The following is a 24,852-nucleotide window of genomic DNA, read 5'->3' on the forward strand; positions in this document are numbered from 1 at the left end:
TACAACTTATGGAAATGAAACACAAAGAAGTCACTAGCACATCAAAATAAAGGGATTTTGTTTCATTGTAAAAGCTTGTAGAAATCCTGAAAAAAGTGATATGGTATAACAATACAATAATAAAACACTAGTGGGAGGTCTAACCTCAGCACACAACAGAAGGGAGGAAATGGTTCTGATGGGTATTTTAGCACTTTTGTCAACTTTTTATATTTGCATAATTTTTATTTTCTGTTGTCACCAACCATTAAGGAAACTCCACCTGATGTACTAAAGCTCTCCATGTCTGGAGAGGACACACTTTCATTAGTGAAGCTGGATGATTCAGCAAACCTGGAACGGATTTCTTTTAAGTAATTTGCTGTTTTGCTAGCAAATGTTTTCATCACCTGACCAGATCAATTACCAGTATGCTGGATCACCCAGCCTCACTGATGAAAGTGTTACCTCTCCAGCCTCAGAGAGCTTTAATAAATCCGGCCCATAGTGTCCATCAAACATGTGAATTTTATTCTATACTGCCAAAGGATGAGCAACATCTTTGGACACTTGTAAAAGAGAAATCTTGCACCTGCAATCTTGCTTAATCACAAAACCAGGGGCCAAAAGTAGGGGGGTTCAAGAATGGAAATTGGAACTTTGGTCCTTTGATAAGACTAGAAATCAGCAGATAATGATTGTGTATAAGGCACACAGAGATAAAGCCATATAGGGAAATGAATCTTATTCTAAGATAAGGATTATAAGGGTAAATATCACTAGAAGTGAATAATTCCTTCCATTTCTGTTTAGAGAAAAAAGAAACAATCATAAATCTCAAAATCAATATGTGTATGTGTGAATACAACTGATTCAAATGTAATAGAGGTGATGACCCGTAACTTGAACAAAAACCGTTATACTTTTCCAGTCCTGAAAAACATAAAAATATGCAACACTAGGAAAAAATAATAAATAATAGATAATGATTTGGCAAAAAATTTGAAAGCTTAAAAATGAGTTAATGTAGATAACCTTAACCTAAAAATTCCTTGTTTTTCCAATTTGTTGACAATGAAAATAATTCAGTGTGCTTTCTTTATTAGGAAATCATCTCAATGTATCACCATCTCTGTGTTTATCCTAACTTGCTCTATACTACAAACTCATAGTGAGCTTTTTATTCTATGACATCTGTACCATGGACAATACTAGATTCTGAATCTAAATTAATTTTTTCTTTTACCCGCATTACTATATTTCGAGAGGAACACAACCCACCCAATATATATTTTCTGTAATTTCAGGCACGGGGATCATTATCTCCTCTTTCATCGTCTCTTTCAGTATACATAATTTATTTCTATCCTTAATGCTTCCTTATGTATAACGTTTTAGTAGTATGATTTTTTTTAGGGTCTTCTGTATTTAAAAGTGTCAGATAACATCCATGGTATTCCCATCACCAAAATGTGAGAAATGTATTTTCACAAACATTTTGACAAAATACATATTTTTGCAACAATTTCATGAATTTACTTTGTCGACTTTATAAATTATTTGCGATGCCCCTGAGCATGGTATTGTCACCAAAATTGTTGGGAAAGTCATAGGTCTCTGTGAACATGTCGAAAGAAAAATGTAAAAGGCATAATTTTTTTTTTCCTGTAAATCACATAAGTAAGGAAAAGTACTTTTAAAGCAACCTGACAACTTTACAAAAATCATCTGCCCATCCCAAGTCAGTAAACGTTCTTTTGCACTTACAGAAATGTTTTACAGAATAATGGCAAAACAAATAGTTTAAGGTTTGTATGAAAGTATTCTAAAAGTGGCTCCGTAGTAGTATGTGAGATTTACCTCTATCAAAGTAGAAAAGGCTATCTGGTGATTCAAAAGGGGCCTTTCGGCTTGATGCTTTTGATGAAGTGGAAATATATTCTCTAAAGAGAAGAGACAAAAAGAGAAAAAAAGAAGGGCGTGTAATAGTTTATATATAGATGGAGGGATAGTTAATTCAAGCAATTTAGGTTGTCGATGCTCACATTGCGGAGGTTGCTTAAGACCCTATGGGGAATCAAGCAACCAAAGGGATTGCGTGTGCAGAATATATCTGTCTCTAAGTAGAATCTGGTAGGTGGTCACACTGCCCTGGTCTGGATGACCTTTTCCTCAAATGTTGTGAAAATCTCGGTCTTTTAGGAGATGAGTAGCGGTCTTCTAAATGTGGTGATTGTGCAGAAAAGTGAGAATCTTTTCAGCTGATTTCTGCTTCAGCAAGCAAAAAATGTATACCATTTAATAAATCTGCAACGTTGTTTTTTTAAAGTAGAAATAAATACAGTTTTGGAATTCCATTTATGACTATGTCTAAATAAAGAATCCAATAAAAAGTGAAGAATCTCTTAGCTTAATTTTGTGTATAAATAATCCAATGACAATTACATATGTGTTCTCATGGATGCCTTGGACTGTAAGCTGAAAGTGATGCTTTTTTAATACCAGTTGTATTTCTTTCATTTTCTATATTTTTATGCAGTTCCTAAAAGTAAATCTTATTGAACATGTTGGCCTTGACTATTTGTAGGGACGTTATATTGTGAGCTTCTTTGAGGAACAGCTAGTGATATGACTCTGTGAAGCGCTTTGCAATATGTTGGTTGCAAAACCAATAAAATAAATTATATTACTATTAAAAATGATAGTATGGCAAATTTCAGTTTTAACAGACCAATTGCTTTTAGAGCAAAAAAAGTTGGATTTTTAGGTATACATTACACAAACCCTCACCCTATATTAATGGGCTCTTTCTAATCATACATCTATGCTTTACATTAAACCATTGAAAGCTAGCAAGTAGAGTTTTTGGTAAAAGAAACAATCCAGTCCTCATTCAGTCAAAACTTCCTTCCCCATCCATTTTTGTAGTGTACAGGTCCATTTCTGGCATCTTTAAGAAAAAGTCCAAAAAATGTTGCAAGGGTTGGGGATCCTGTAACTCCACTTTTCATGTTCAGGAGTTACATCATTTGTATCCATTTGGCCAAAGGAAGAAGACAAATCACCTGTAAGAAGTGCAGAAGAAGGTGAAAAAGCACCATTGACGGTGAACATGGATCTGTCAGTGCTAGATGAAAGCAATGAGGATGATGGAAGATGGCCTACAGACGTTTTGTTTTTTATTAATTTTTGGGTTTTTGATTCACCATCTTCTTAGTTATAACTTAGTTATAACACATTTTATCTGTATGGCCAACAAAAAGATTTGTAAAATACTTGGCTAGAATTGCTGGTCCCATTTTATTACTCTTTGTAATCTTTATATTTATTATGTGGTGCATTTGTGCCCTAAAGACATTTATATTTTCATGCCAGATTTGCTACTAACGATTATATTAAAAAAGAGTAAGTTAACAGGCCTATATGCATCATGTATTGGATAGGATAGCAGGTTTACCCAAATCTGTTCATTATATGTTCATTCTAATATGTTTATCACCAAGTCGTTAAAATCTTTGCATTATTTTAAGGTGTTAATAGTTTTCAGAATTGGATTGTGCAACAGGAACTTGGTTATTCATCTCCTCTTTTAGTACCACTTAGTGTGACCATCTGTTGAGAAAGTAGTTTGTGCTTGATGTTCTGGTATCAAAAGGTACAGGAGAAGCATTGATTCACATTTTGTCCTTTTTACCTACTAAAGGTGATACCAATTAGATGATTTGCTTCAAGAAACTTTATTATCCTAAGCAGACTTGGAGAAATTACTAATTTAATTAGGTGAACAAAGGGAGCAAGCTCATTTTAAACTTTTGCAGTCTTTTTAGATCTCGAGTTTGCCTAAAGAGTTATGATCATGTAGACAGTATTTAATTAGTGGTTTTTCTGTGGCAATCAAAAGAGTTAAAGTGAACCTTTCTCAGTTTTAAACAGAAAAGGGCCTCTTCAAATTTCTTCAATGAATATTGTTCTTTCAGGAAGAAATATTTCTCTATTCTTTTGCAGAGCTCCATATCAGTACATCAGGTTCTGGCATCTACAGGGCAATACTTTGCTTACAGTATTGTATGGAAGCCTATCCATCCACAATGGTCAGGTCTGATCTGGTTCATTATAGTTTCTTGGAATTCTTCCTTTGGCCATTTTCTAACTTGAAACATTTAGTTCCCCATATCTTGCACTTGGTTAAGATTTTTCATTTAAAAAAAAAACTTTATATCCACAAAATCTTTTTAGTTTACTTCCACAAAGGGGAAGTAAACTAAAAATAAGAACTCACATTGTAGTTGACCACCTCTTCCCCATAACCTGTTCCCCTAATGTTTGTGGGGTTCTGTGATGGGCTATTTTGAATTCTGAAACCTATATGAAGGGGGGCCACTGATAGTACTCTTCACCGTTACCAGAAAGTAAGAAACTAAAAATAAAAACACACACAGTGTAGAAAATGATTTTATTGAAACAAAACACATGTACTTACTGATGTCTGCTTAGAAAACTCTTGGTTTATTTCCCTAGAGATAAATCCATGTCAGTCATGTTGCCCAGCAATGTAAACTTAATGTCCATTACTCTGAGCTCCGTCTCATGATGTGAAAATTCCAAATGGTAAATGACAAATTGCAAAAGGGCTCCACATAGATACATCAAGGAATTTATTTACTTTTGCATATTTAGCTGGGGAAACCAATTTAGCTTTCCATGGTGGATTGTGCAAAAATAAACACAGAGAATTCTTGCAGTATGTACAACAAAAGCAATTACTTGTGTACCCTGTGATCAGATTATAAAGAACTATGGACTCTCATGTGACACCACTGCTTGGCCCATTCACATTGGTATGTTTCGTGTTCCTCTATAACCAAAAGTATTGGGTGTTTTCTTCAGATCTCACTGCTGAATGGAGCAGTGGTAGAGAAAAAATAAGATAAGTATTTATTGCTGGTAATGGGAAAGGTAAAGCAAATCTAATGTGTTGCCCTGAACGGGACATTTTCCTAGACTAAATGAGGTCTAGTATTTTTCCCAATCTCCTCTTTGTTTTCATGTACATCATACACACAACACAAAATGATTTAAGTACATAAATAATAGCACAAAAGGATTTAGGTCGTTATCAGTCTTGCTTCATTTCAAAGTATAGCATCTGGCTAAGCTCATTTACTTTCAATAGATTTGCTAATTAGAAATTACTGAACCTTTTGTGCTTCTGATTATGAGTGAAAGAGTCAAATTTACTTGTTAGGATAATATGACAGCGTGCTGGGTCACATTGCAAGCGCTGGTAAAGTACAGTGAAAGATGAACACATAGAGAAATGTTTGTCAGTGATGAAAGTTTTCTGTGCTCTACAATTTTTATGTTGCCCCAACTGTAATGAATAAATGTGTAATACAAGATTTCATTTATCCAACACAAACTACTTGATTTGACTGTCAAGATTGTAGAGAACATCAAAAAGTACATAGCTGAAAACACTGAGCCTGTAACTGCCTAAAATGTAACAAATACATTACTCATATATAAACAGCTAAGTTTCTGAACATTTTAGTTGTTGACTCAATTGCTGCAAAATTTTCTGAGTAGCCTACACGTGGCAGGGTATCCTAATCTGTATATTTGTTCAAATGCACAGAAATAGTCTAAATGCTTTCTAACCAAGGAATTAATTCAGCATGTTAGGCAGATATAGAGCCCTTGCATCTAAACCCAAAAATCAATATTTTACATATTTCAACTTGCTTGTCTTTTTTGCAGTGGCTGGATTAGTTTCATTGCGTATCTTTGAATACAGCTATAGTTGCCAATAAGCTGCTTATTTAATTTTGACAACAACCCCCCCATTATTACCAAATTTTGCACTGCCTAAGGCTTGGGTCTACACGGATGGTTTTAAAAACACATATAAAAGTTTCTACCACGTTTATATGCATTTTCATGCACTTTTACAAGCGTTTAAAGCTTAACTTTAAAACGCTAAAAAAAACCTTTATAAATGCCTATGGCGCGTTTTACTGCAAATTGATGCAATTTTACATAAGCGTTTATAAAAGGGTTACTTTTAACCCTTTCAGGGAATTAGTACAGGGGTACATAAAACCCCTGATTCCCTGCAATCATGACATGGGCACAGCCCTGGGAATCCTCCTGACAGTGAGAGATCCCCGGACACTAGGGGTTAAATGAGGACAAGCTCTCCAGTCACCTCTAGTGCTCTGATTGGCTGAGGTTTTCCGTTTCTCAGCCATTCAGCACTAGACTTGAATGGGGAGACTTGTCCCAATTCATCTCTATTGCTCTGTGATTGGCTGAGAAATAGGAAACCCTGATGACAGCTCAAGCATCATCAGGATTTCCTATTCCTATTAGCGAAGCTCTGCTATGCTGACAGCTCCGCTCCCCTGATTGCTCCCACAGCCCTAGAGGAGCTGTAGTATGTGCTACAGATACAGAGCACAAGCCTAAATTGTCAAGAAATTCTACAATTGTGGTAAATACATAGGGGGTTATTGGCAAGATGAAACTACTGGCCCCAGAAAACTGATTAAAGTATATAATTGTAATATTTTATTATAAAATAATATATATTGTATATATTAGTAATATAGTTTAAAATTTGCCCATTAAACCTTTTTCAAGTAGTTTTATACCATCAACAAATTTTTCTTCCTACCTGACTTTCTTCAAAATACTGAAGGTGTAACTAAAGTTTTTGCTGCTTGTAGGTATAGCACAATAACTACACATAGAAGGAGGGCAAAACCCACTTACAGTGCCTTATATAAGGAGCAAATTGCTCCATTGGAATTACATTGAATTATGCTGCCCATCCTATTGAAAAAAGTATAGAATTCATCAGAAAAGAGATATAGAGAAACATGAATTCCAATAGCTATTACTGCCCTTTTTCTGAAATGCTAGTTGTCCAGCTAGCATGCTGCTCTTTTGGCTTTTAGAGCGTAACTAAGCCTGTCTTGATTTTCCAGTGCTGGAATGACATAACTATACGTCATCCTGGCACACAAGGGAAGCCAGGAATGCTGCACAGCTCAGCTTTTTGACAGAAACTATGTGCTTTCACCTGTCCCTTTCTGCAATAATGACCGGCATGATCATACAAACTGAAAAGTGGGACTTTGGTTATTACAGATATCTGCCTATGATGTACTTCTCCTTTCCATTTGTTCTTTCTACTAATTTTTTTTGGAAATTGTTTGCAAGGTGTGGAGCTTCCTAAAGTATCTTTACTGAAGGGAATATGAGTTTGCTTGAAGATACTGAAGTACTTAAGCTGCTTGATGGCTGATGTGATCAATCATAGCTCACAGTGCTCACAGTGTACACATCTAATCGTATTATTCTATACAGACCTACACAGCTATTTTCCTGGCAGGAGATGGAATCCTCATTGACATTTAGTGTTTTGGACCAATATCATTAACACTGCTGCTTTGCTTGTGTAAAGGATTCCTAACATACTGTATTATGACAATAGAGTGATGTTACCTTCCATCTCCAACAGTGAGTGTTTTAAAATCCTCATTTTAAATGCCTATGTTTTTTGTTTGTTTTTTAATACCTGGATTTGTAATGTTTTTCTTATACTAAAAAACACCTTTAGGACTACGGTAGGAAAACATTAGGATTAAGAAATTAGGAATATATAATATAAACCAGCATTTTGTGCAAGATTTGTTTATATAGTATACCATTTTCTTTTTGAAGAGCAGTGGGATAATCTTATAAATAGTGTAAAAGGTGTTAACCATCTATAATTGATGTGCTTGTACAGGCTGGAGAAGTATTTGTTGTGCTGAACAGGCACTGATAATGTGTAAAGTTCATTAACCTGTTGTAATGGAATTTGTGCATTTACCGATTTGAGTAAATTAAGATCTGATTGGTTTCTAGAATTTACTGCAATGTGAACTTTACTGTTGCTGCTATATTGCTTATATCATTGCATGTAAACTTCATTTGTCAAAATATTTCAGATGTAAAAAGTGATCATATCCCATTGGCCTTAAAAATCACATGCCAAATAAGATCATTATAAATGCTAATATTAAATTAATATTAATGCTAAATACTAATTTATACTCGTATACTTTTCCAGCTCCTTTATATATGTATTGAAATCGCCTAGTCATCAATGTAGTTATATTACTAAAACCTAAAGTGTACCAATTTTTGTATCATATATATATATATATATATATATATATATATATATATATATATTATTACATTAATTTATTCATTTATTTTTAAATGGAAATAAAGGTAAAAATGAAAACAATGCAAGCAGTCAGGTTATTTATTTCAGGTGATATCTATTTTGGAATAAATTAAACTTACCTGCCTGTTTATATTTTTTTAAATAAACTTACCGCTCCTTGCTCCTTTGCTGGCATCAACATTTCATTTGGTCCTTTTCTGGGTTTAAGGACCTCGGCTAGGCAGAAATAGCCAGGCTGGAATGATGCAATGCATGCTCATGGGAGTTCATTCATTCCCAGGAGCCAGCTATTTAGGGATTTTGCAGCCTATTGTACATTATAGTAAGACCCCTTTGTATTCCCCTAATACAGCCGCACTACTTTTTCTCAGGTATTGTCCAATTACAGGCCACTGCTTCTCAGTTGTTGTCCAATTACAGGCCACTGCTTCTCAGTTGTTGTCCAATTACAGGCCACGGACAGTGAAGTGACCTATTTGTGTGCTGTAAAACCAATTCAGGTCACCAGCCTAGTAGTACAGTCTGACATAGTTTAGGTCTATCTGTACAGTACGAATCATTCAGCTGGTAAAGAGTTCTTATGTATATTTCAGCTGTGTATTTATTTGTTTGCAAGTTTATATTTACCATGAAAACTAAAATTATTTTTAAAGAGCTGAGGGTATAGATCAGTATTTGTCAGTAGAAGTGTATTCAGTAATCTGATCTTCCATATATAGGGAGCAAATAAATCTGCTTTTTCATATTTTTTTCAACTTTTTAATTTTTACTGTTGTATACAGCACTTTCGCCAGCTTTATCTGAATTATGTATGTGCATTGAGTTTATACGGCTCTCAAAAGGAAGATCGAATAGTTAAGATTTTAGAAACAACAGTCTTGGCGCCTCACTACTAAGCTGAAGGATAAAGATTATTCTTGCATATTGCCATGATATCAAATGCAGCATCGTAGCTTCAGCTCCATCACTGAGTTTTGAGAACAGTGAAAAGGGCAATGCTAGCGTAAAGGCTACAGGGAGTGCCTCTTGCAATAGAATTTCTAACCTTCGTGCTGTATCTTTTTTGCCATAATTTGCTTTCTCTTAAGTCTTGCTGGAGGCCTTTCCGGGGCACTGTCTTACAGAATATGCTGATTCAGTTTACCTAGGGGGGAAATGAAGTGGAAAATTGAATCTGCATTAATGTAAGATGTGAACAGCGGACTTGTTGCTCTTGAGCTCAGAAAGTTGAAAGGAAGACTTGCATTTGACTTTTAACATTATCATTTGATGCACTTTTATGAGCTGCTGTTTACAACGGAGATAAAATATTTTTTGGAAGAATGCAACTGAATAATGAAGCTTCACGAGAATGTCATCCATTCAACTCATAGAAAAAGTTTCGGTTTAAACAAGAACAACTTTTCTGGCTTCCAATGTTTCTTTTAATAGGATCTTTAAGTCCATTTATAGTTACATTGTCACCAGTTTATTTACCTGAAGTGGTTGACAATATACAAATTAGGATTCTTTGTAACACATTAACCAGAGTTGTTATAACTGAAGCCGACTTTTCTTCTAAAATATGTTAGATACCTGACTATCAAGGAAACCCTCTCACATTTATACTTACCATACTTACCTTTACCTTGTTGTTTTATGGTGTAGAACTGTGTTGTGAATCAGTTTGTACAAATTTGAAAGAGGGCTCCTATTATATACTATGCCACCTTGTGTTATCATTCTACTGCTATTCTTGTTTGTTTTATTTTTAACTGTTGTGAAAAAAAGTTAGGAATTTCACAAAACTGTAAATAAAAAGATTTACATATTTCTCACCTTACCCTCTAAAATGGACACATTTCCCTGTTCTTATGTTTAGCACAATGTTGTTACTTGCCATTTCGGAGCATTTGCTTGGGATTAGGGAAGTCGTTATGTACTGCTCCCCCACAACAAGATCATTGAACAAGAAACTCCTTTTAACCCAAGTGAAATAATGAAAAAGCTCATGAAATAATCAGTAGTCTTTATAGTAATAAAAATCACTTCTACAGATTTTGGAACTTGCACAATTACTTAATGATTTATTTAAATGCTTGATGGCCATAATGTATTTCATATATCCTTGGTCAGCTGAGAAAGTCAAAGTCTTAACATAAAGGGGTCTAGCTATAAATAAACCAAAATCTCACCCAACTTTTACCTAAAAGTTACACAATTTTTCCCAATTGCACTGGGTTTATTAAGTAAATGTAAGAATAAACTTTTATTCATGTTACATGTTCATGGGTAAAAGCTGGTCAAATCGTCAGTGAAATCTTGTATAAACACAACCCTAAAAAGTACAAGCTTAGAAATTAACTCTTTTTTTTAATTAAGTAAAAACCGCTTCATGTTCTCATTATATGTCATATAACATAACATAAGCAGTGGGTAAAGGGACCGAATAAATTTGTAATTAAGCTTTCTCTGATTTATTGGCAATATTGTATTCACATTGCAGATAAAGCCTTTCTAGGCAACAGAGGAAGTAGCAAGCTTGTTTTAAAGGCAACACTTGGAGATTTAGAAGGTATGACAAGTCCACCCAAATAAATTCTTTAGCCATTGTCTAAGAATCATCTAGCAAGCTTTGCCAGGGTTTATCCAAAGTCCAATAAATGCTTCGTTCAGGCTGCAGCCAGCATTCCCATTAGCACCAATATTCAGTGCTTCTTAACTACAACTGAAAGTTGTCTGAGAATGAATTTGCTTCTAAAATTCACATCTCACATGTTTTTGCCACAGTTCCTTGTCTGTAATCTATCCATCCACATGATCTGCTGGTGAGCACACTGTGATAAGAATATCTTCATTTTTCTAGTTTAAAAAATATAAACAAGATTATACACAGATTCCAATTAAGCTATCAGAAAACATCTTTCCATCAACAACAGAAAATATTCCAAAATCTTCTCGGCTATAATTCTTTATGATAACTGTTATTTTAAAAAGATTTTAGATTCCCTTTAATATACAAGGAGATGAGATTTACTGACAATGGAAAAAGCTCATAAAATTTTAATACTATTTGTAATTCTTTCATAAACAACATATCTAAGCTCGTTTAGGATAACAACTAAAATGTGGGACCATGTAAATTTAGGGAGGAGAATCGGCTCCCTATAAAATTCCAGGTGAGGAGGCTACTGGATACATCTCTTCTAGGAGCTGACTGGCCTGGCTTTTATGTATTTATGACTTTATTCTACCCCAATGTCCACTATTCCACTGCAATTTTTGGCTCTAGGCAATAACTTAAGCACTTGTGTAGCCACTGGCACTAATAGGCTCCCGGCTGCCATGTACTATGTGTATCTAGGTGGTAACAGCGAGCATGTTATTGATGCAACACCCGGCACCCTCGTGCTTGGTGAAGAAGGTGATGAATATTCTGAGATTACCAAAGCTGGTTGCTGCTCAGGCACTTGAACTCTTTGTAGTTATTGCAGCATTCCTAGCTTCCAACCTTCAAAATGTCCATTCCTGCACTTTGATTGCTGTTGTGCTACTGTTACCATTTTGTAAAAAGACAGGTAGTTTCGGTAACATGGACTTTAGCCAATACAACCCATAATATTGCTCTTTTCCGTATGAAGAATGAACAAGAAACCAGTTTACCTATTCAGAAGTTGTCTGAATTTAAACATCCAGTGAAAGAATGGTTGATTCTACAAATCTAAAGCTCATTTGCTTGCTCATTGACTGCCATTGATGTTAGAACTGTAAATGAATTTCATTAGGAGGTAGATGAGATACCACACTTTCAGTATAATCATGAAACGGGGCAATAGGGTATACAATAGAATGATCTCAGTACCCAGATCCTTTACTTATGCCTGATTAAGACAATTTATTTTAATCCAAACTGACAAGTCATGGCTGCCTAGTATACCATGCAACATTTCTAGATCTTTTATCTGTTCTCTCTGAACTTCATTAACTTGCAAAACCGTTTTTACATTTTCCCTTTCCAAAGCAGCTATACTCCAGGTTGTTAGTTGTCAGACCGCAATGGCTCCTAATCAAAGACTAGTGTTGGTATTGATGTCAGTTCAGAATTAGGAGTGTTTAACAACCACTATGGGCAGCATGGTTGGCTCAGTGGTTAGCACTCTGGCCTTTGCGGTTCTGAGTTCAAATGCTGGCATGGACACTATCTGCAAGGGGCCTGTATGTTCTCCCTGTGTCTGTGTGGGTTTCCTCCTGGTAGTCTGGTTTCCTCCCACATCCCTAAAAACATGCAGTTAAGTTAGTCAGGTTTCCCTAAATGACACATGACTATGGTAGGGACATTAGATTGTGAGCCCATTGGAGGGACAGTTAATGATATGACTGTGGACTTTGTAAAGTGCTGTGTAATATGTTGGCGCTATAGAAATACTGGCTAATTAAGGATAATTAACCACTAAATTACAGAGTTATTTACAGAGTGGTAAATAAAAGAGCTCTGCATAAACGCAAACCGCAAAAGACAACTATACATCACTTTTTTTTTTACTTTCACAAAAGCATTTTTTTGGAGAGTATATGCAGGTATGGTCTTTGGTGCATCCTTAGAGCAACCCAAAGTATTTTAAGGAGTAGACAAATACATTTACAAACACTTTGGATGTAGTATATATTATAGTGATCTGTGCTTTGAAGTAAAGTCTAGCGTAAGACTTTAAGGACTTGCCATTAATGGTGTTATGAGACAGGTTACTGGGAATTATCAGGTGAATGGTTCATACAATACAGGTTGTGAACACTGCAAATGGTACATTTACTTTCTCTACTTATTGCGATGTGCAGGAGAAGATAGATTACTTGTGCACCTTTGTCAGGCAGATGGAATTTAAGGTCTGCCAAGGAAAAGCGGAGATCATAACCTTAAAACTTCATACACCTTGAACAGTTAAGATTTACAGCCAAGATATATCTGCACAGATACTTTAACCTACCTTGGCTGTATTGTTTAAAACATGGCTGCATAGAAAATGACATTACAAATGACACTACTGTTCCGTAAATCCACAAATGCCATGAGAACTATGAACAATGTTTAGAAGTCAGCATAGCCAGACCATGCCTTGTCAACACTGTTGTACTCATAGTGCTCATAATTGAAAGAAAGTAACCTGGCCTAGCTGTCAACCTTTCATACTACTCAGTGTTACTCTGCCATAATACATAGAGGATGCAGAATAATCCACTTAACAATAAAATCATTCAATGGACAACTAAAGGTAAACCTACACAAATCAAAATGCTTATTCTTTAGCCTGGGTGTGTTCATGGTTCAAATTAACATGAACACTAGGTATCTCATATTGCTTTTGAGGCATTTGAGCCCAGCAGTCTAGATAAACTTTCTTAGCATCAGACAGAAGGTATCCGGTATTTGTTGTGATTACTGAAAATTTATTTACATGTTTTAATATGTATTCGCATTAATAAAATAGTTTTTGTCATTAGAGAATTGAAATGTCTGAATATTGTTATATTGTGTGAAAAGAACATTTTACTTTATGGAAATCAATATTTAAGGTGTTGCAATAAAAGACACAGGATGTGAGCTCCACACTGAACTGAGAGACATAGCAGATGCATATTAATTTTTTGCTATATTGGCAACAACTAAACACTTAAGCAAGTGTTTGAAAATGGAAGGCGGGTTATAAAAATGTGTCTGACAGATGGAAATGCACTTGCACATATTTTCATTTTGGCACAAAGATTAGTACATTTGTTTAGACTTAAGTTTATTATAATGTTTATAGTAATTTTGTTGGTAGGGATTAAATCTTTGAGTTTTGGAGTCATTTATTGGTTACCAAGTATTATCTGACCTAGACCAATACTGACACTAATATTTCTATAAACTAGCACTAGGTGCTTCGGAGTTCCCTAAACCCCTAACAGGTATACTTTTGCAGAAGAATATATAAATTCTCCAGATTTAACTGAAGGTAGCAGAGCCCAGCCATGAGCTGGAGGCTTTTCTACTTTACTCATTCCATCTGTAGATGGTCTTCATGGAAGTAAAAACACCAAAGCTGATCTGCTAATAGAGGAAAAGGAATGCAGATTCATCCATACTATCTTGAATAAGAAATATTGTTCCCTCACTGAAGAATATGGTTTATACTTGCTTTAGTTAAAGGCAGTAAAGAGAAGAGAGGGAAAAAATGGCCTGAAGGAACCGGTATCCCTAAAATATTACTTATACAGCCAAAATCCTTGGTACCATTTAGCTTTGCATAAAGGTGGAAGTATTTTTGGGACCACAAATGTCAGGGAAAGTTAATGAACGATGAAAAACGCAGTACTTTATTGGATGTGTACAGTGGTCCAAAACAACATCAGATATAAACAGCAAGATCACAGGACTCGGTATACCCCAGGGAGTGCCCATTTTCATATCCTCTAACTCTAAAAGCTGGAATTTCTTTACAAGCATCCAGAAAATGTCAGCATTCAATTCTGTTATATCTATACTTAACAAATATACACTAATCTCAACCAATCAGATTGTTACATGAACATTGCTATATCATTTTGGCCAATCTTTCTTTTTAAAATAACATGCACTTTTTAGTATGATATTATATTTTGTATATTACCAACTGCTTTCTTTCTCATAACCTGTCAGGGCATCGACAATCACAATTTTCCTCTTATCGTATCTCTCCAGCCCTCACAAGTGTGGGAAGGAAGTCACAAAATGTTTACAAGGGGACTAGACGGTTCCCACCTGTACATCCATAATACATGTAATCAGTATTTTATGTTTTTGTATTTATTTGCAAAAGCAATTAAAATCTTAGGTACTTCTTCAATATTAGTATCAGAAAGCCTAAATTCTTGCTAAAGTTTGCCCAGATTTTAAAACAAATCTTCCTTGAGTACTCTAGTTGCTTTTATTGTGAAGCTATGTCTTCTGGAGAACCTCAAAAATCAGTTGGGTTTTAGCTTTTGGTTGTCTACAATTGCATAGCTTGCAGTCTGCCAGTATTTGCTCCCCATGGGATTTCATCAAGGTCTTGTCCATGGACAGATTTTAGGAGTACCTTGTAAACACAGCCAATGTACTTCCTATTGTCTTGGTTGACAGGCAGTGGGTTGAATAACAACCATCACCACAAATAAACAACCATTTGTCAAATTGTGAAAGTCATGTCTGAGAACATGAGAGTAATAAACTGTGAATGCTTGTGGAATTTACCATGAACATCTGTCATCGCCTACTATGCTTCTTCATTGAAACTACTTTAGTAATTGCCATTTATTGTGACATATCTTATCTTCTACCATTGACAGTATGGAAATGTTTCTCTGGTATAGGTTCATTCTTGATTAATCCGCGACAGGAGCTTAAGGTTCTTGAGTTTTTGTAAAACCAGCCCTGTAAACTCGGTCCTTTATGTAAGGAATTTGTAATTATCCTGTATCATGAACTGCAGTGAGGTTCTGGCTCAAATTCAACTTCTGGGTCGTGGTCTCTGTGGTGTTTACAAAAAGTGCTCAACTGTTTATAACATTATATGTCTTTTTATATCTGTGACTTGCTACAAGGACCGTCCTTATCCTCACACCTAGATTGAAAAATAGCTTTCTAGCCCAATAAAATCTAAATATAGCAATACCTATATAGCAGCAAATTTCAAATGACTTCAATTATGTCTTCTGCAGGCTGTGTAAATGTGTTATTAATTGCACTTTTTCCATATTCGATCGGCAGGGGATGTATGTGAACCCAACCCCTGTGAAAATGGAGGAATATGTTTATCAGGCTTATCTGATGAAACCTATACATGTGAGTGCCCAGTCGGCTTCAACGATCCCAACTGTTCTAGTGTTGTGGAGGTTGGTAAGTGCAAGTTTAACATATCATTAATACATTATTTTTTATTAAATACTTTTACATGAGGATGGTTGATTCAATTTTTGACTATTTGGCTGATGTTGGCAGAGTTTAAATATAATATTTTTTGTTTGGAATAGAGGGTAAAAACTGTTTGCACCCCAGGGTGGTTTTACCTTACCATTTGTCCTAATGACCAATGTCAATGGTCAGAGAGAGGGAATCTAACTTTTTACATTAGTAATTGGAATATCAGTACAACAGAGACAATTGTTTTACCATCATGGGTAAGATTAGCTCAGTTTTCTCCATTTAATGCCAACTTCTGTTTCTCAGGGGGAAAAATTGTATTTCTTCATGTAAGAATCAGAATGATGTGGGCACATGGAAATAAAACAAAAATATTATTATACAGGTATTCCCCAGGTTACATACGAGATAGGGACTGTAGGTTTGTTCTTAAGTTGAATTTTGATGCATGTGGGAACAGGTACATTATTTTAATAAACGCAATTAGGACAGATGTTTGTCTTAACATATTAGGCAGCATGGTGTCAGTTACTGTAAAAAATCCTCACTGTGAGTTTATCACAATCCAAACCAAAAAAAAAATTTTATGGAGTCTAGACATTAACTTCTTGAGCAAGCTGTGCTTTGATATGCAAAAAGAAACATCTGTAGAGTTTGTCTTGGTCATTATAGAGTTACAAGAGGCTGCAGGAAGAGCTCACCCCCTAAGATCTACCACGACCTCAGATGTGTTGATCAAAAGATTTCTTCTGTATGTCATGCAAACCCCCCCCTTCCAGACTCCGATTTGCACAGAACAAGCAGGGAAGCCCTGTTTGTATCTAGGAGCCGTCCCTATGTCAGATGTCCTTAACCAAGGGACTACCTGTAATTATTATTATATCAGGTTAAGGTCCTTTCCACTGATCACAAATGTAATTATTCATTTTTCTAACGAAAAAAGTTTTCCGTTTAGTTTATAACCATCCAGGAGAAAGATTATTATTCCATACATAGTAGACTTTAAGGACAGTAATACAGGAAGGCCAGGCAGAAATATTTAAGTTTCATGTTTGTATACATACTTTGCAATAAATATTTTTCTTACAATTTCCTTCTTATGTTTTCTCTGTGTTTTTTTATGTTTCCAGAAATATATTTAATGGCTTTTGAAAGTGAGCCTGCAAATAAATAGTGAGAAAATATCTGTTTAAATGACCTTTATGTCATGTGACTGTCATCCAGGCAGTCCTTTACCAAACAAAAGAACATGGAGCCAAACTGTATTCCAAGGAGGCCCAAAATGTTGCTTTGTAATCCAATGGGACTGTAATGATTTTTTTCAGGTTAGGGTGTCTATAGTTATAGCACTTGGATGAGATCTGTCTCACCATGCAATGAATGCCTCAGGGACTCTCCATGATCATCTCATGGATTTTAATGGTAGGGATGTGAAGGATGAATTGTAAATATTATTTTTCTTTTCTGTGAGAGAAAGGTATTGATTACCAACTCACATACCTGGCTTTTTCCGTATGTCAAAGAAAGTGGTTAGTGGTAACAAGGGCTCTGCTTTTAGCTCTCACCTAGTCAGTTGCCATAAGCAGTGCCTGAATCACTTGCATTTACAAGCTTTGTATGTCCATTGAATTGAGGCAATCTGTCGAGCAGTTTGGTAAAGTCATTGTGTCACCAGGGGTTTCAGGTAACTAGAAGACATGACAGAGGGTAGGACAGTCCTCCGATAGATTTTCAACAACAGACAGTAGCAAAGTAAGTGGGCTGATGGTAAAATCAGACAGACAAATCAAACCTAAACAGTCTATATTACAGACAAGTAGACAGAGTGCAGACTCACTGTAACAAATGTAATAAATATCAGCTCCGTATAAGCACAAAAAAAGAGTACAGGTAGTCCCTGGGTTATATATGAGATAGGGACTGTAGGTTTGTTACTAATTTGAATTTGTCGGAACAGGAACATTATTTTAAGAAATGCAATTAGGACAGATGTTTTTGTTAACATATTATTAGGCAGCGTGGTGTCGGTGTATAAAATCCTCACTGTAAGTTATTCACATACAAAGCATAAAAAAAATCTTTATGGAGCCTAGACATTCATTAACTTCTGGAGCAAGCTGTGCTTTGATATGCAAAAAGAAACATCTGCAGAGTTTGTTTTGTCATTAAAGAGTTACAAGCGGCTTCAGAAAGAGCTCATCCCCCGAAGATCACCCACAACCTCAGCTGTGTTTAGTAAAAAATGTATTCTGCCTCATAGAAACTGCCCCTCCCCCATCCAGATTCCGTCCTGCACACGGGAAGCCCCGTTCGTATCTACGAGGCGTCCGTATGTCAGACGTTCTTAACCCGGGACTACCTGTACTAATATCGTTCAAACAATTTTATTTTATAATATAAGGTAACAGAAGTTAGACTTACCTGAACTTATGGCATTTGCAAACAGACTAATCTGTCAATCAGGTCCCAGTTTATATCAGGTTTAGGCCCTTCCCACTGATCATATCTATTATTCATATGTAATTATTTATTTTTCTTTACCGATTTGAAAGTTTTCTGTTTAGTTTATAACCTTCAAGGAGAAAGATCATTATCCCATACATGAAAAAAGTATTATGTTATATTGTGGTCTTTAAGGGCAGTAATAAAGACTACAGGAAGGTCAGGAAGAAATAACAATGTTTAAGATTCATGTCTAGCATTCTACCCAAGCTTTTCTTGAATAAGGCAGGGGTGAGCTGCAAACACCTTAGTTGCAATACCTAGAAAATACCAGCAGATTAAGAAAATTTAGGGCTGATCATTACATATTTATTTTCTGTTAAATTAACATTTCCCTGGCACAATATCTGTACTTGTGTTTTATTTGTTACTGTTAGCATTGTTTCTTATCATTTTGGAGGTGTCATGATAATGTAAATTGGAATGTATACTCATAATAAACTCAAAAGCTTTTAGTTTTTATTGCTAAATGTTTCATACTTACTTCAATATACCTTGGAAATACTTCTACTAACCAACTTACATTCAATACAATACATTCATAAATCAGCTTTTTACTCTTCACCACTTCACCTCTATTTTTATGGGATTGCAATTATTCCTACATATCTTAACCAAAATTAGGGGATATTGAGTTAAGTGAAGTGACTGCATATTTTATTGAGAAATGTATGTGTGCACTGAACAAATTGTAATTGGTACACACACACACACACACACACACACACACACACACACACACACACACACACAAAAAAACTGACAACTGTGGTAAAATTATATTTTTCAAAAAGATCCCAAGAGCAGATATGTCCTGTTAATTCCTTTAGCTGTGTGTCCTCCTTTCACTTTGACCTCAGAACCTAGACCTACAGTTTCCATGCCTATGTTCAATAAGATTGTCTTTGTTAGATTCTTAAGTTAGCTGAGTATGGGAAATAATTGCGGTGGGTCACAGAGGGTAGAATTTAGGCAAAGAAGTGCAGATTGGGCAGGTGGTAACAGTTGGTAGAGCTTAGATTTGATTTGATAAAGGGGTCCTTGTGACAAACTGAATATAGTCTGATAGAGGGTGAGCAAAGGTATCTGCATGCATTTTAATATGTCTGGGCATAATTAAGTTTGTTAAGTTGAAAAATGTTGGCAGGTACACTTGTGCTGTTTTTAAATTAAATAATTGCTCTATAGGCATTTTTTTCTCAACCATGGTTCAGTCCTTCCTTAGAGTTCCTCCAGGTTTTTCTAGCGGTTCCTTGTTCATGAGCAATCTGTGTCAGCTTAGTTGACACAAATGATCTTTTTGGTTATCTGTAATAGTGACATTTCTCCCACTGACCAGCGATGTAAGAGACATTATAACCACTGACCACCAAGCTAACATACTGTGAGCTGGGTAAATATAGCAGGGGTTCCCTGAAGACCGGAGCGTTATTATAAAGGTTCCCCAATGGTTCAAGCTTTGAGAAAGGCTGGTCTAAGGTATAAATTGTGTTTTTAAAAAAATGGATTCTCACTACGGATTAACAGCACAAAAAAAAGATCTGTTAAATTGCCTTTTTTGTAAGAATTGTATTTGTGCATTTCTATGATTTACCATACATATTTTTTTTTAATACTATGCATATGTATTTTCTGCATTAGTTAGGGTTATGCATTTGTCATTGAATGATTGTCTAGAGCTGGATATCAAACTACGATCCCCATTAATATGAGCAGTAGACCAATAAGTTATGAATATTGAAACAAACAACATTTGGAAAAATAATAGTCACTGGCGCTGTTAGCAGTCACTGCACTTTTGGCCACTTTAAAAGCTCTAAGTTATATTGAATGCTTAAGTAATTGGCTTTACTGGATACCAATCTAATGCATATAAGGATTGAGCTACTATTTTTTTTTTTTTACTTAACTCTGATGTAGCAAAATATTCTGTATATGTGTGTTTAATAGAGAGATGATGAATTACAGCAAATACCTCAACCTACAACAACACAGTGTTTATTGTTAGATCAGCAACAAAACAAATTCAGATTATTTCGTGTAGGGTACTGAACTTGCTACATCATTGCTCTTTTCTTTATTAATAGCCCTGATACTTTTCTAATCAAAATTAAATCGCAGAACATTTAGCTTGTTTGTACATCATCATGGTGGCATTTTGGAGTCAGCAGTGCTGATACTTAAGTGAAGTCATTAGTGAAACTTTGTCATCTGTTTTGTGAATCTCATTCTTCCCTCTCTGGCTAATTACTTTGTTTTGAATCAATAGTTCTTTAAAAGTTTGGAACTTTCTATCTATTCTAGTTAAGGCTTATCACTTGTAGCATTAATATATTATGCCTGCAGAATTATTTCTCATTCAGTTCCTCTTCAGTTGCATTTCTGAAACAAGAGGTACAAAATGCTCCGTTTTTTAATACTTTGTATAACACTTAGGAATTTGAATCTGTGAAGAATGACACTCTTTGATGATGTTTTGTAAGTGACCTTCTTTTATTCCTTTCACTTGCCCTATGCTATTACTTGTAACGTCTTTGTTGGCTGCTCCTGATGTTTACCATAAGGACCCTTTGAATAAGATATATTATTATTATATTAGACATGTAACTATAATTTATTCGATTTGATACTGGAAACCCCATCCTCATTTTCACTTGCCAGCTTCCCCCTCCCTCTTTTACTTTTTTACATTTGGATTGTCTTAGTCATCCCCCCCTTTCTCTTTTACTTCCCCTTCTTTCTTCCCCTTTTTTTTTCTCTACCCTCTTCATGATGTGCAACCTCCTGCTATTGAAATTTTTGGTGCAACTGGTCTCCATGACCAATATTTTCATCTGATGATTCTCTACATCCACTGTTCACAATCTTGATAGCAATATTTTATTTCAAAAACTATTGCCATTAGGACTTTTTGTATCCTATGTTTTTATGATGTTGCACAATTTTGGGACCTTGCTTTCATTGACTATTCCACTCCTTATGGTTAGTATATTGTTACTTTTTTGTAATACCCCAAACAATATTTGAAAAGAAGAAAAAAATAATTTATGGAAACACTGCAAATATCTAACATACTTTATTTGTGTTCTTTTATCTACAATTTTTATTGGTGTTGACAGGGTCCTGTAAATTATAATAAAACTAATACAGTATAATATTGTATTTTAGATACAACCACTGATTATTGTTCCTTTGTTACAGGGCATAAGGTTCAGTATGAATTGACAACTCAAATGTCAGTTTAAATTTACTAAATACAAGTTGGCTACATTATTTATTGGGATATTCACATGTTAAAATCAAACAAAAACAACAAAACATATATTTGGTAGTAACATAGTAAGTTAGATTTAAAAAAAAGTCCATCAAGTTCAACCACTGGGGAAATAAACATATCCCAGATACAAACACTGGTTCATTTTGCTCCAACAGGGGAAAAAAATCCTTCCTGATCCTGTGAGGCAATCAGATATACCTGGATCAACAGTTTCCGTTATCTTTACTTTAAAGCTTTATTACCCAGTAAAATTTTGTGCTTCTAGAAAAGCATCCAACATTTTCTTAAAGCAATCTATAGAATTTTTTTTTCCTAAATGAACAAACCAGCCTTTTATCTTGGATGCAATTCTTTACTCCGTGCCAGACAATGTTATTTCTTATTATGATAGAAGATACTATTATATGTTTATATCACCACTTAGATCTTACCCCATAGTAATTGAGTCATTAAAAGAGAAAACGTATGTTGAAGTTTTAGATAATTACACAAGAATCTATTTGACCAAGTATATTTTTAAAATAGAATAAGATATCACATACTTTAATCCAGCATTTCTCAACTTTTTTCCCTCCAGATGAACACTTTCAAATAGTTTTGAAGTCTTGGGGGACCCCTACTAAAACTAATTCAACTAGGTCTATGGGGAAAATTGCCTTACAGTGGTGATCAGAACATCATCCTTACAGACAGTTGAAAATGTCATGGTGTCATGCAGGTGGCTCTTCTAATTAGTCTTGGAACCAGATCCAGACAGGCACCATCAGAATGGTACGTCAGCCAGCCAGAGTCTAAGGAACCCCCAGCAACCTCTGGAGGAATCCAAGGGTTTTCATGGAACACTAGCTGAGAATGGCTGGTTTAAACAGTATGGAACAATCATACCACCATGTATATAAATATATGCCTATTTATCTGTGCATATCTATAATTTGTCCAATATTTTCATCTGGTGATTTCATTGCTTTTCACCATTTTAATGTCTGTCATGGTCTTCCTCTCTTTGTTTTTTGTTCTGTAATACATACACAAAATGGTTTAACAAGCCGTGTGTGCTGGAATAAAAATGTAGTGGGTTAGCATACAGTTTTCTTTCATTATGTTAGATTTATGGCCACCGTCTGGATCGGAGGAGTGTGAGAAAACTGCACTGATCCAGAGTAAATGTTGGATTTTAATAAAACTTCAGTCTCATGCATATTTACAATTATGAGATGTAACTACAATGGATTTAATAAGGTGGAGTTCTGGCTTTATTGCTGAGTACTAGAAACCAAGAATGCTCTTTTGTGAAGCGGCAGTAAAATTCACATCATATATATCTATTTCAGACTTTCCATGTGAATTGCTGTCTTCCTCACAAGAGACTAGACTATACCTGTATTAGAGCTGAATCTTCATCGCTGCTCATTACATCCTGTTGGTGGCAAGACCATTGTAATAATGACAAGAAAAGTGTTTGCTAGTAACAGAAGCTGTTCAGGTTCTAGTTGCCATTTATCTAGTGTTCTTTAGAAAATAAAAAGAAGCATGTGTTTGGTATGGAAAAAATAAATTTTTGCTTTTTCACAGAGGAGTCCATATTATACCTACGCATTTAGATTGATTGAGTTTTTTTACTGTCTATTATTAAGCTAAACTCTAGCCAAACAGCTAAATATACATGGAAATATTGAAATAAAAAGAGAGACAATACGTTTTTTGGGGGCAAAAGAAACCAATATATTGTACTATTGTAATTCAAATATATTAAACTGGTATCGGATGAATACAATCAAGGTTTAAATTGTTCAAAATCCACTCCTAGGGAAGGGATTTAGCAGAAAGGGTTCAATACACAATCGGTTCCAAAGTGTAGACATTTTCTCTTAGTAGTAAGAGTATGCTGCCAGGCTTCAGAAAGGGTCTTATTTGTCCTAACGCGTTTCACATTAAATGGCTTCCTCTGGGGAAGTTGTGACATTGAATAGGTACAGGAACAAAGGAAATACATACACGAGCCTGTTATTTGTCAAGGGAGTTAGATTTCTCTTCATCTATTTTCAAGATTTCCACTGTCCTGCGACACAGCACATCCTTATCTGCGGAGAAGATGACCTATGTTTTTTCTGCTGTGGTTGAGAAACACATACAGGTCTTGTTCCTTACCCAGTCTGTAACTGGACATTGAAGGAAGAAGCAGCAGACTGACGAACTTGGATCTCTGTTATTCTGGTGTCTCTTTTGATCAGTATGCTTCATATTAGAACATAAACACTTCAGTACAAATGTTCTTATATGTTTTGTACAAAATGCAGGTGGGCTTCAAGATCAGATTTAACACACAGTTAGCTGCACATGTGGTTTCTAAGGTTTTACATTCCAGTTATCTTAAAAAAGTTGCACTTTGATTGTCAAATATCCTCTAGAGTAGCAGGGATAAATCAACATTATCTGGTTGAAGAAGGCAATAAAATAGAGTGCATGTCCTACTTTTAGGTGTGTGCAAGTCACTATTGCAGAAACAGACAGGCAATATTCCTCCTGCAAATACTGAGTGCTACCACCTGATTGATATGGGTTTCCTGGCAAAAGGCTGAGCTGTGCTTTGCCAGCATTTCCAGCTTCCCTTTGTGTGCACCAGGATGAATGAACTCCTTTGTGCCTGCTAGGGAGTTATGCCATCTCAGGAAAGCAGAACGAAATTACCAAGGATCCCCCAGAAGTGGAAGAAGAGAAGAAAGATGGTAGGCACCCAGTGCTGAAATGCAGACGGGTAAGTTGGCTAGGTTTAGTTCCATTTTAAAGTTGAAAAACTTTGTGAAATAATGGTTGTTTCTCCATTGACATTTCTAACTTGGTTTCAGAGTCACTTACATTAGTTTAGCATGTACTTATTCTGCTCATAAAAATCTAAGTGCTTGAGGATTATAAAGTCAGCTAATGTTTCGGATTTGATAACCATGTTGTGCTTTTGAG

At 35.4% G+C, this 24,852-nt stretch overlaps 1 protein-coding gene across 1 annotated transcript in view; it reads left to right on the top strand.

The window, feature by feature from the left end:
• The window catches only part of EDIL3 (EGF like repeats and discoidin domains 3), a gene marked incomplete in the record, with an annotated part of 336,704 nt that overhangs the window by 57,990 nt on the left and 253,862 nt on the right, over positions 1 to 24,852 (top strand). Inside the window, 1 exon segment of the mRNA XM_072416185.1 lies at positions 15,963 to 16,091. Within this exon segment, the coding sequence (XP_072272286.1) occupies positions 15,963 to 16,091 (129 nt within the window).

Source organism: Pyxicephalus adspersus, chromosome 6 (genome assembly GCF_032062135.1).
Source record: "Pyxicephalus adspersus chromosome 6, UCB_Pads_2.0, whole genome shotgun sequence".
NCBI classification, from domain to species: Eukaryota; Metazoa; Chordata; class Amphibia; order Anura; family Pyxicephalidae; genus Pyxicephalus; species Pyxicephalus adspersus.